The following is a 12,421-nucleotide window of genomic DNA, read 5'->3' as shown; positions in this document are numbered from 1 at the left end:
TTTGTACTGTATATTGACTAAATAGAAGTTCCAAGCATAAGTTTCCCTTAACATTTTTTCTTTTTCTCTCACATAAACTCACCATACAACCACTTAAATGTCAAGTGTGTGTGTGTGTGTGTGTGTGTGTGGTTGTGTGTGTGTGTTGGGGGGGGGGCACTTAAATGTCAAGTGTGTGTGTGGTTGTGTGTGTGTTATGGAGAAAGAACTACAAGCAAGTCATTGGTAGGTTTGTTTCCCAGAAAAGTGAACACAGTGTAGGTTATATTAGATCTTAAGGTCTGTTATGGAGGTCAAGCCAAATCATGAGCTAGTGAATTAATAAATTAATAAATCATTCTAATCTGAGTAAACAATTTGTATGCTATGCCAGTTGACCTAGAATCGGAAGTAAAAAGCTGGGGAATTTATCTTTCACAGTTTCACAGAGATACAACAAGACATTTACACCACAACAAAACATTAAAAAAAGATACATCTTAATTAAATTATATGAAAGACTCATGTACTTAAATGTAATTGTGTCCAGCTGTGGTCATTAAAGCCTTTTTTCTTGTGCTGAACTTTAGTGTTATCCAGAGGTACACAGACAATATTACCTTTGTGCTATCTAATACACAGTTGTTTTTGGACGTTGTCCCACTTCGCATACTGTCTGCCCTAAATAGTATCTCAGATAAGGATTTTTTTACATCCCAAAACATAATATGCTGAAAATGGTATGCCAAAGGTTCCAGGATGGTAGGCATACCCTATTTCTGGCACCTTATATATATATATATATATATATATGTTTGTATGTTAGGGATTTTTTTATTTCTGGCACCTTATATATATATATATATATATATATTTCTGTGATTGTTGGGCTAATATTGCCTAAATTGTAGAAAAAAATAAAAAGGAATGCAAGGCCAATGCAGCCACATGTAAATGTATGAACCTTAAAGTTAAGGTAATTATGGAGCTTTATAATAACACATTCAAATGCAAACAGCATGTGACAATACTAAACATGAAAAAATGTCCCGATAGTGTTATTGTATTCAAAAATGTGCATTTTCCAATCATCATTGAAGTACATTTAGTACGAAATAGGGTTATGCAAATTGGGAGGGGGGCTTTGGGGGATTCTAGAGGCTATGTTCGTATAATTCTACACAACCTATACTATTGCTGCAGTATGTAGTAAGTATACTGTGCAGAATATGCTAATTTTATTGGCGACACTCATTTTTTTAATTCAGTAAGTAGTAAGCTAGTATTCCATTCCGAACATAGCCACAGATCATAGTTTAGGATTGTGCAAATTGTTAGTGGGAAAGTGGGAAAATGTTCACACAAGTAAGCATTAGCATCACTTTGTGGCCTGGAGGAAACATTTAAATACTTTCACTAATGGTAAAGTAAATTCCTGTGCTTTGCTTTTATTTTAGGGACTAAGTGGTGCTTATGTAATAATTCAAGTGAAACCTCAAAGGGCGTTCTGTGCAATTTAGTCTATTCTTTTTAGATTGTATTATCTCTTGTGGCCCAGAAGTAACATACTAAAAAGCATGAGAAATAAAATCCTATTTAAATAAATTGAAATAAACCCAGATATCTCTCTTTCCCCCAAAACAGAGCTCTGAGTAGCACGTAAACCAATCAGCCAGATGGACTAAGTAAAATTTGTCATTACATAAGTTCTTTCCTTGTCTTTGAAATTTTTTTGGGGGGTAAACAAAGCTTCTGTACAGATGATCTTTATTAATAACAGTCCTCTGGATGTTTTTAGGTGTGTTTTTAGTCTTGTTTAGAGGACCTTTGTCCACGTCCGACTACTGACTGCTTTAGGATGTTTCTTGAGGGATCTTTTCCAGAGCCTGTCGATTGTTTTGCCTGTTGAGGGAGGTAATAACATTGACACAAAACTTTTGTTGACTTTGAAGTTGAAACTTTACTTTACTCTATGTAGCATAACATAGTAACTTGTCCTTTGTCTTTGTCCTCTAGTGTGAGTGGCATATGCTTACCTCCTATACATTCCACTTTAGGCTCCTGCCACTGACCGTCAGGTAAGCAACGCACCACTGAAAGGTGGCGCTGTGTGAATCCACTGTCACAATGGTATCGAATGATGGAATTAACAGGGTAGCGATTTTTGCTGTTGCCTAATATCCTGGCATTCTTCACTTCAGGAGGTGATGAACATGTGACTACAGTAAAAAGAGTCAAACAAAATAGCAAAAAACACTTCTCTTCATTAAAACAAGGAAATAGTAGTTCCTTTAAATTTACAATATTCATTGTCCATTGGTAATTAGACCAAAGTTGCTTGATGCAGCTGCGCTATAATTACAGTAAAATAACACAATAAATTAAATAGCTATTGTGTTAGGCTAATAGCTCACTTTGCTAATTGGGTAGGACTGACTTGGTGCTGAAGTTAATGTCTGTCACCTCTTCTTACCAGGTCCACTCTTGCAAGTAAAAGGAAGATGATAGTTGCAGGGTACATCATTCCACTGGCCATCCTCATGCCACATTATAACAACACAGTCTTCTCCTGTGCTGAAGTAATTGTCTGGCTGATTGTGTCTCCAGTTTTCATATTCCTGTAGAGAAAGTAGCACTGGTTTAAATAATGACATATTGCAGATGCTTCAGTAAGAAGTAATGTCTTAATTTGATTTGGAAAGCAGAGGAAGGTTGTCTCACCAAAGGGCTTCCATCTGTCCAACGAAACTGATTTTGCACATCCTTGTCACTTAGTCCAATCCACTGATAGTCGTGAACTTGAGCTAGGTGGTTTTGAAAAGTATAAGCACTTTTATTTAGATAAACAAGCAGCTATATGTATTTTATTAGAAATCAGATTAAACTCACTTTTTACAAATTCTTGTTCTTCTTGGGAGGATATGCTAACCAGGTGAGAGTTTAGCTCTTGACAGTGCTGCTCAGCACTGGTCCAGGTCTCACGCTCATCAAAATGGATATAACAGCTACCCATGAACTCCATCCACCCCTCAGAACATCCCTGTACCGCTGATAACACAAAAGAGACAATGAATTTTACTAGTTTTTATTATGTGTTCTTTAAGGGGTGGCTAGTTACAGAAGACTAACAAGACCTACAGGCTGCATTCTAATTCACAGGGTCCCTATGCAGTTTGCTCCCTACACACTGAGCAGGGTATATCTGTGTACTTTTCAAATGACCTAATAAATCATCATTCATATGTGCGCCCTACTGTTTATAATTTCATATAAGAAAATCAAAAACCCTGTGAAGTCCAGTTTGATAATACCCTTACTTGCTGGTAGGAAGTAACAAGGCAGTAAGACAATGGTGGTTAAAACTGTCCTTCAGTCACAATAAATACACAGCATGATGGTATGTTTGTGTTCAGTTATTTTTAAAATGCTCATTCTATGACTTTTCACTTACGTGTTGAGCAGTTTTCCCCGCTGAATCCTGAATGACACTGACATACTGTAATGCCATCTTGTAGAGAGCATAAACCTTGACCACAGGGGTTTGGATCACAGGGGTTAGCAGAAGCTGCCCAAGACAGACATGTTCATCTCAATTAAAAAATCTAAAAAGTATGTTGTTGTACACCAGTTGAATAACATCAAAATTAAAGTTTTGTTCAGTTATTACCATCAGTAATAGATGGCTCCTCCATAGCTTTTGGTGTCTGTAGTGAAGCTGAAGAAGTTGTGAATATAGAGGTTGTGGGTGGTGTTGTGATCAGTGGTGACTGATCAGTCACATCAAATTCATCTGTGATGACATTAAGTTGCTCATATCTTTCTGGTATGAGATCTACGGTTTCATTGGCACTCCAATAATCTTTATATAAAGTACTATTAGAAAGAGATATGGAGAGGTCCTCAGCATAATGTTCTTGACTACTGCCCTCTCCACTGATCTCTAGTGATCCACGACCCTGTTCTGTTCCGATTGTAGGCCTAAATGTCAAGTCGACCTCATCGTCCGTTAGAATGATAATCTTTTCATCTTGACTATGAATGAGGCCAGATACCTCACCTGAAGGATGACTGGGATAAACTGAAGCTCCAGAAGCAGACCCATATCCAAAGCCAGAGATAGAGCCAGATCCAAAGCCAATGGCAGAGCCAGATCCAAAGTCATTGATGGTGCCAGATCCAAATCCAGAGGCAGAGCCAGATCCAGGAGCAGAGCCGAAACCACTAACATCAGTCAAGTCAAATGGAGAAACACCAGACAATTCCTGTTCTCCAGAAGGTCTTGCAGTCAGATCAATAATTTCTGTGTTTATAAATGACACACCAAAGAAGCGTGATCCACTTGATTCAACACCACTGAAGAATCCACTTGTTCCTGAACCACTAATTCCACTGCTAAGTCCCGATGGAAGGCCACTAGCTCCACTTTGTTCATGAAAGAGTCCAGACTCTTCTCCAGATTCTTGGTCCCCTGATTCTATTCCTGAAGTAATGATAACACCACTGCCACTGCCACTACCTTCTCTTACCTCCAAAGCACTGCCTGAGGCAGAAGTCTGCCACATGATTGTATCTGCACCTTCTTGGTACCTCACAAGGTGACCTGATCCATCACCACTTTGGCCAGAACTGGATATGCTCCCACTGGGTATGCCACTCCCTGACATGTACCCGGAACTGGAATCATGATCACCTGATACTGAGCCTGAGCCTGATCCAGATCCAGATCCAGATCCAGATCGGTCCACAAACAAGGGAGGAACAACTGGATGAACTGTAACACACATCACAGAAAGTTGGCATGCTTAAAATAAGACAGTAATGCTGTAAAGATTAGCAGTAGCAAGTGGCAATATCCAACGTATCTCATACCAGGTCTAAGCAGCTCTGTTATGTCTGTCATGTTAAGACCCATCCCCGTCCTTGTAGCATTCAACATATCTTCATCAAGCAGCATAGACAGATTTGCTGAAAAATAAACAATAATCTCTAAGATCAACATCCATTCTTGCCTTTCATCGCAAACTCATAAATACAAAGGTTCTATACAAAGGTTCTTAAAAGGTTCTATACCTTTGATGCAGTATGCATCATATCTGGAGTATGGGTTCGGGAAGCCTGTTTGATTTGGTTGTGCATAAATAGTGTGCACTCCTGTCTCGTTTTCACCACAATCAAAGCCTGGATTGCGGACAGGATAGCGGACACTGCGATCAGAGAGCCAGCCGGGACTGCACTTGTGGAAACCCTGATTCCATGCGGCATAGAGTTCTCCAGTTGAGGCAAGTGTAGAACCCATTTTTCTGCAATGGTCAACAGCTTCATAATAGGTGAAGCCTTCTAATGAACTCACATGGAAGATCTCCCCTAAGGGACAGAGACCAAACAGTGAGATCATAGATGATTAAATAAGTGTTTATCGTTATGTCATGAATTATTTTGTACTCACCCTTTATCTGGTCCATGTAACAGTACACATCGTACCGCTCATGTGCAGGCCTAACATTGTAAGAACGATTGCCAGAAAGGGCCTCCTGATCTCCAGAGCAGTTCTTTTGTGGATGCACAATTGGATACCTGAAAATGGTGTTGAATGCTATATAAGGTGTCAACAATATTTGATTCAGGATTCCAGTTAATTCAACATAAAAACAAATGCTGTTAGAAACATAAACTTTGTAAAAGAAAATAAGTTTACCTTACAGTCTGGTCATGTAGCCAACCTGCACTGCATTGATGAAGGCCAGTTTCATAAGCAGACTGAAGAAGCTCAGGGGTGGCTATGATTGCTCCCAGCTTCTGACATGCCACTTGTGCTTCCTCAAAGGTGTAAGCATAGCGCCTGGAGTGAGCACGATAGTGGAATACCACTCCCTTAGTTTCTAGGGTGAGGAAAGATTTGGCCATATTTAAACTCTACTGTTTGCATGTGGGATTAATATCTGCTTTAACAATCAGTTGAGACACCTTTAATTTTGTCCCTGTAACTCTTGCAGATCCTTGTTTTGGTTCAATTACTTTGGCTCAGTTACCTTCAGTGGTGTGTGGGCTTTTAATTTCAAGTGGCTATGTCATACACTGGATCCAGTTTAGTTTACTTACCAGCAGTGACATTGTCCATGGGAATCTCATATCCCAGGTAAGGCAGAGCTGTGGCCACATTGATGATGTCCTCCTCAACCTCAGTTATGTTGGGAGGTAGAGGTCTTTCTATGCTTGTGGTGTTAAGAGGCTCATCTGTCACTAGCTGGCCATGGACCTCCCCTTCTGTGGTCATCTCTTCAGTATAGTCTGAAGGGCTTGAGGTGACTGTAGCCACACTGAACATGGAATCCGTTGTAGTGTCTAATTCAGGAAATGGTGAGGTCTTTGTCGAAACCTTATCTTCTTTTTCTGAAAAATAATTAATAAAATGCTTGTGAGAATTGACAGTCTTTTGAATCATAAGAGGACACAGACTTTGTTGAATGCCAAAGTTTGGAACAACAAAATGGTGATTAAATAAGTTTTTCCATTTTGAGTTTCTGTTTTTAAGTGACATTATGATATGATTGTTCTGAGGTGTGTAAATGTGAAGTGATTTAGCAAACAAAGTACAAAAATTATGAATTACATTCTCTGTGCTTACCTACATAACATATTGCATCATAGTGGGAATCTGGGTATGGATAACCAGTCTGATTAGGAAACAGGTAAACTGTTCGCACTCCCAAAAGCCCCCCACCACACTGGGGTCGAGCTATGTTAATGGGGTACCGCACACTCCTGTCTGCTAGCCAACCAGCATTGCACACATCCATGCCAGCCTTCCATGCTAGATAGAGTTGCCCTGTGGTGGCCAATTGGGCTCCCAACTTTGCACACTGGTCTTCAGCCTCTGCAAAGGTGAACTTCTCCACAGACAGAGAGTAGAACACACTGCCTGGGTGATGAGGAGAATCCATAAAGTAAAAACACAGCAAAAATGCACCATTTGGTTACATTACAATTTGGAAACAATGCCTGAAGTACCTGACATTTTCTCTGCAAAACAGTACACGTCATAGGTCTCATTGATGTCTCTGACTCCATATGTTCGTACCCCTGGGAAATTTTCTTTGTCTCCAAAGCAGGGCTCCCTTGGCTCATGAATGGGATACCTTTGGAGAATTGTATAGAATTATTAATTTACTTTAGTAATTTACTAAATGTTTATTAACAACATTACTGCATATATATATATATATATATATATATATATATATATATATATATATATATATATATATATATATATATAAAACATTACTAAATGTTTATAAATATATTAATATTGTTTCCATTAGACATTGACCTTTTCACATTACCTCACAGTTTGGTCTGAAAGCCAACCAGCATCACATTGATGGTATCCATCATCATAGGCAGCTTGCAACTGTGCAGGAGTTGCAATAACAGCACTGTTCTGAATGCAGGCTGCCTTTGCCATCTCAAATGTCAAAGTATATCGGGTAGATATTGCTCGGTAGTGAAACACAATGCCTGTAAAGATTTGACCCATTTATTTAATTCTCCCTTTCAGTTATTTATATGTTTAATGATTGTGATTTTTTTGTCTGAACAGATGTGTGCGTTACCTTGAACTTGCATTTCTACAGAATCATAGTTATCTTCAATCCCCTGCAAGACCTCACAGCGGTAGGTGCCAGAGTCACTGGAGTGGAGTTCTGAGATCTCAATGGTTGCGTCAGTTGGCACCATGGGGTAGTTTATCATATGAACCCGGTCCATGTAGTCTGTCTCAACCTGCACCAGGCCCCCACTTGCAACGAGAATAAGAGATATACTGCCCTTGTAGATGTAGGTCCATTTAATAAGGTGGGACAGTGGGGCAGTGGTTTGGGCGCCAGGGTCCTGGACAGTGTTGTCCTGAAAGTAGCAAGGTATGACCATGCTTTCCCCTAATAGGGGATGCAGTGGCTGTTCCACAGGGATGCTCACACTAAGGGTGCTGTCCTGATCTGTAAAACATAATGTTATTTTGAAATGCTTTTTCACTTAAAAGCAGTAAAACTTGGCAATATAAAAAGTTCACCTACCAGCCATATCCCCGAAAAAGATCATGCCAGAAATGGCATGGATGCATGCATACAGCAGGAGCCAAATTAAAGACATGTTTCACCTTAGGAAATATAGAATAAGAGTGGATGCTTTACATTATTATATATATAGTACCACACAAATTTGACCAATATTCAACAGTGATGCAGTGAACTAAAGCCTAAGCTGCTTAAACAAGATAGTCTGTCAGAAAAAAATATGCAATTGTACTTTTAGGGGTTGTCACTGAGATAGTACAAGGTAGGGTGGGCGATTTTGGAAAGGCTAGCAATAGCAAGCTAGCTTTGAAAGCAAGATCCCACCCTTCCGGCATAATCACTCTGCAAAGCCACACTTCCCCCAAAACACATAAAAGTGCACAACTTTGTTTCTAATACCCCTAAAAAGTGCATATTAGAAACTTAGAGTGGGGGGTAAAAAAGGTACACAGATGTCCCTTTAAGACTACTGCTCCAGTACCAAGCTGTTGTACTCCTAAAGGTGTAGAATATAGGGCACACTGGACTGAGCAAATCACTCAAGCCATTCCAGAGGGATTTTCTTCCTGTTTCCAAGGCTTTACACAGCCTGGCTGAGCTACTGTACTCCTGGTGGAAATTTGGAATAGATTGGAAACATGACGTCATTAATTCACTCTTTTTCTCTCTGTCTGTCTCTAAAGAAGAATAGTTCACAGTTTGAGCCACAGGAAATGTTCTCGCTTGGTAAGTTGAATTTTAATTAGTGGTTACTGAGAAATCTGCTGGGGAAAAAAAATTATATTTCCCTCTATGATTTATAAATGCTAAAGTTCAGTTTGATAATGAGTACAGTGCATCATTCACTACTTTGCTTAATTTTTTCCCTTTTGGCTATTGCTCAGGTTTTCTGAATCAAGCTGTTTTAAATGCACTGAGTGACTGTAGGAGACCTCCATCCTGGCACGGCTCTGAAGTAACTTTTTATCTCCCACCTCTAATGCCTTGCTTACTTCTGTTTTACTGGTTTATATGCCAGTAGGATCAGAAGTAAGAACAAAAGACCACTTCCTATACAAGTAAATGAGAGCTTAAACATGCTTTCACTGCAAAAATAAATTTAAATAAATAAAAAAAGTAAATAGTTTTTTTTTAGTATGTAATACTGTCTATTTTCAATAGATTCTTTGCAGAAAATATGTTTTCACATCACACACACCAACACACATGCAAATAGGTAGTGTGAGGTCAAATTTAGTCAAAATTACGTTCTAGTCCAGAAGAATAAATATCTGACAGTGTATAAATGATGACAATTTTTTTACAACCAAAATAAACGATATTTATAAAGTATATCTGGCCACTAGCTTCAGTTTTAGTCTTATAAGTGAACTGTGTCCTGCCTTCTTTAAAATGACCAGTCACATGTGCCTTTCAAATGCTGTTTAAAAAATGCAACTTGATGTCTACAGTTATATTCTGGTCTTGTCAAGCCGGGGTGGAGAGAGGACTTCCACAGTATCTCCATTCAACCAGTGTGGTATGTTCTCTTCCCATCAGGCACAGGCCAATAAGCAGAGCTTTGTTTCTGCTGTGGTCTGTGCTCATGTACGCAGACCTGCGTTAAAGCCAATGTAAACACTCTGCTGTATTCCACAGGAGGCCCTAAATCACCAAAACCCCAAGAGAGCCACAGGACAAGAAACACTGTCCACATTTAACACAGAGTGGCAGGTAAGTAAGTCTAGTACTGTGATACAGTACGGTGAAAGTATATATGTTAATACATGGACATACTACATGTAATCTGGAGGCATGCATTTGGTCATAGTTCACGACCATAGTTGCACACTTGCAATCATTTTAGTAAGTACCTATGATACAACTTGCCCAGCCATATCAGGAGAATTTTACACCCAAGATGAAATGTTTGAAAATAACTGATATTTAAAATGCAAATTAATAAACTGCAACATTCATATTGCATTGAAATTGTATACAAAAAGAAGCAAAGGCCTTTCCATTCACTTATTTATACACCCAAATTACCCAAACTTCAATGTAATTACTTTCCCCAAAATGAGAAAAGAGTAGATGCCAACTCAAATTAAAAGGCAAGCATGCCAGTATAATACTGGTTAAATAATAATATATTAATAAAACATATCCATTCCATCCGTGCATCCAGTTTAATTTGATTGTTGAATTATTTCATGATTCTAATTAACATGCTTTATAAATACTTGATATTAATATAAAAAAAAATAATAGATTTTATTATAGTCTTATAGATTATAGTCATGTAACAAAACCAATAACATTGAATAACATATTTCTAAACTTAACAGACAAATAAATAAAAATATGATGTGCATAGATACAGTTAATAATGCATTTAATAGCGTTCAAGCTATATTATAACAACAATAAATAAATGATTTTTATTATAAAAAAAAAAAAAAAAAACTTACCAAACTAGTAATGCTTGCTTGTTTTAGTTGTTTTTTGCAATGTCCTTGTGTCTTGCATTAATCTGTCGGTTGGGAAATGTCTAAAATCCGGTGTTTTTAGACTGCTTGCCTTCCCTGTTTGAGTCAGGAGCAGAAAGGGATCTAATTCAAATTGGGCACAAGTTTAGCAAAGTGAGCAGGAGAGAGAAACAGAAAAGGGGAGGCAGAGAGCTATTGAGTGCCACTGAGTGGCATTTTGAATGTTCAAATCACAACGTTAGACTGGGCTTGATAAGTTGTAGGGGCTGATTGACACATGATTCGGTTCTGGGCTATAATAAGGTGCTGTCACAAAAAAGTTTAAAAAAAAATTCCTCTTTACCCGCAATCATTGATTCTATAAATACATTAAAAGCTCAAAAAGTGAGTATAAACAACTTCTCAGCTAAAAATATTATTAAAAAGAATTTACAGAGATTATATCAATTATAGTTAATAGATATGGGAGTCTGTTATATTTTGATATATATTTGCATATAATATATGTATATTAAAAAAAATAGGAAAAATGTATTGGCATTGAATCTGTCTTGGTTATTAATTTTCATTTAATTTCATTTTTTATTTCCAGCTAGTTGGTTTATCTGAGATAATCAACAAAAAATTTTAATTGTACCAACCAACCCCAGTTTTCCCTTACCCATAATAAATTTTTCATTCCAGTATTTTAGATTCCTAATATTTCCTACCTAGGTCTTTTTAATTAGGTTTTTAATTTAACTCCACAAGAAACCAGAAGAGGTCATAGGGGTCATTGCTGTCTTGCTTCATGTTTGTTTACAGTTAGAGTAGTGAATATCATAAAATGTGCATTGTTTATTAGTCTTCATCAGTTGTGTGGAAACATCGGTCTGTGCTTCAGTTTCCTGTTTAGTACAGGTTTTATAGCTCTATTGTGGCCCTTTTGTGTGGTATATTTAGAGACACTGGTGGATCTTGCAAAAATCTCTCAACCAAATATCAGTTTACGTCTGATGGTGCTGGAATTTCACAGTTCAAATGTTAAAGTGATGACTCTCCAACAGAACCTGCTTTTCTACACATTTTTTAAGTGTGAGATATACCTTTAAGACTTTCCTATCCTTATACAGTATGTGAAGAAACTTGCTTTGCACAATAGGCAGTTCATTTTTCTTTCAATTGGCTACGCAATTGAACTTGCTTGCTATGGTTACTTAGGTTATATATGGTCAAGAAATGTGAAATTATATTGTTTTAAACCCATGAGCCCAGTCCCTTCTGTCCAAGGAATTTGTCAGAGGAAGTGTGACAAGACTGGCTTATTAGGTAAGAGAAAATTCTGCAACGGCCAGCATTTCAGACATTTAACCGAGCAGAGATTCATTAGAAGTTACATAAAATTGCTTGGTTACACTTTGAATGTTTTTCCCCTCCTTTTCTGCAGACTTATCCATTTCTTTTCTTCAGATTGTTCTAGTAAACATTTCCCACAGGTTATTTCTACATCGATATCTAAAATGTCTTGAGTAGGGACTTCCAAAGAGATGGTACACCTCATTACACATGCAACAGAAACAAAACCTGCAATATATTCACATATGTGAACTATAAAACCTTGTGTGTAAAACAGAAATTCAATTACCAGGAAAACCCAAAACATTGTGTCTAGTCTCACAAGCTGTCCTTGTTGATTCTCATACTATCACATTGTTGCTCTGCGTACATTATGAATCAAACTAATAACCTTTGAGGTCTCATGAGTGACCATTCAGGTTTATTTCAAAATATACTGGGAAGTCAGTGAATTGCAGGTATTGTCTGCACTTAACGGTGAAAAGCTGACCCTTATAACATGCTTAGTTTATAACAGCTGTAGTTCAGTGATGACTTTGAATGAGGTGGAGGATGGGGTGATTT

General features: G+C 37.9%; 1 protein-coding gene across 1 annotated transcript; it reads right to left on the bottom strand.

Annotated features, from left to right (window-relative positions):
• Positions 1 to 1,788: 1,788 nt before the first annotated feature.
• Positions 1,789 to 10,806, bottom strand: acanb (aggrecan b). The gene is made up of 18 exons (XM_042715862.1): positions 10,505 to 10,806; positions 8,055 to 8,137; positions 7,593 to 7,976; positions 7,323 to 7,497; positions 6,988 to 7,115; positions 6,605 to 6,898; positions 6,079 to 6,369; positions 5,675 to 5,858; positions 5,426 to 5,553; positions 5,050 to 5,343; positions 4,849 to 4,944; positions 3,647 to 4,750; positions 3,431 to 3,544; positions 2,869 to 3,027; positions 2,701 to 2,783; positions 2,453 to 2,597; positions 2,016 to 2,198; positions 1,789 to 1,881 (listed from the first exon to the last, which is right to left on the bottom strand). Exons 2-18 carry the CDS (start codon positions 8,128 to 8,130, stop codon positions 1,796 to 1,798), a joined length of 3,924 nt encoding a protein of 1,307 aa, XP_042571796.1. The 5' UTR covers positions 8,131 to 8,137; positions 10,505 to 10,806; the 3' UTR covers positions 1,789 to 1,795.
• Positions 10,807 to 12,421: the final 1,615 nt, after the last annotated feature.

This window comes from Cyprinus carpio, chromosome A25 (genome assembly GCF_018340385.1).
Source record: "Cyprinus carpio isolate SPL01 chromosome A25, ASM1834038v1, whole genome shotgun sequence".
NCBI lineage: Eukaryota > Metazoa > Chordata > Actinopteri > Cypriniformes > Cyprinidae > Cyprinus > Cyprinus carpio.
The sequence above is the reverse complement of the archived record's forward strand: the minus strand, read 5'-3'. Positions and strand labels throughout refer to the sequence as shown.

Coding starts and splice junctions, on each gene's coding strand:
- acanb (XM_042715862.1), bottom strand. CDS start 8,130: ATGTCTTTAATTTGGCTCCTGCTGTATGCATGCATCCATGCCATTTCT. Junction 7,116..7,322: donor CTTTCAGACCAAACTGTGAG/GTAATGTGAAAA, acceptor AATTCTCCAAAG/GTATCCCATTCATGAGCCAA. Junction 4,751..4,848: donor AACAGAGCTGCTTAGACCTG/GTATGAGATACG, acceptor TGTGTGTTACAG/TTCATCCAGTTGTTCCTCCC.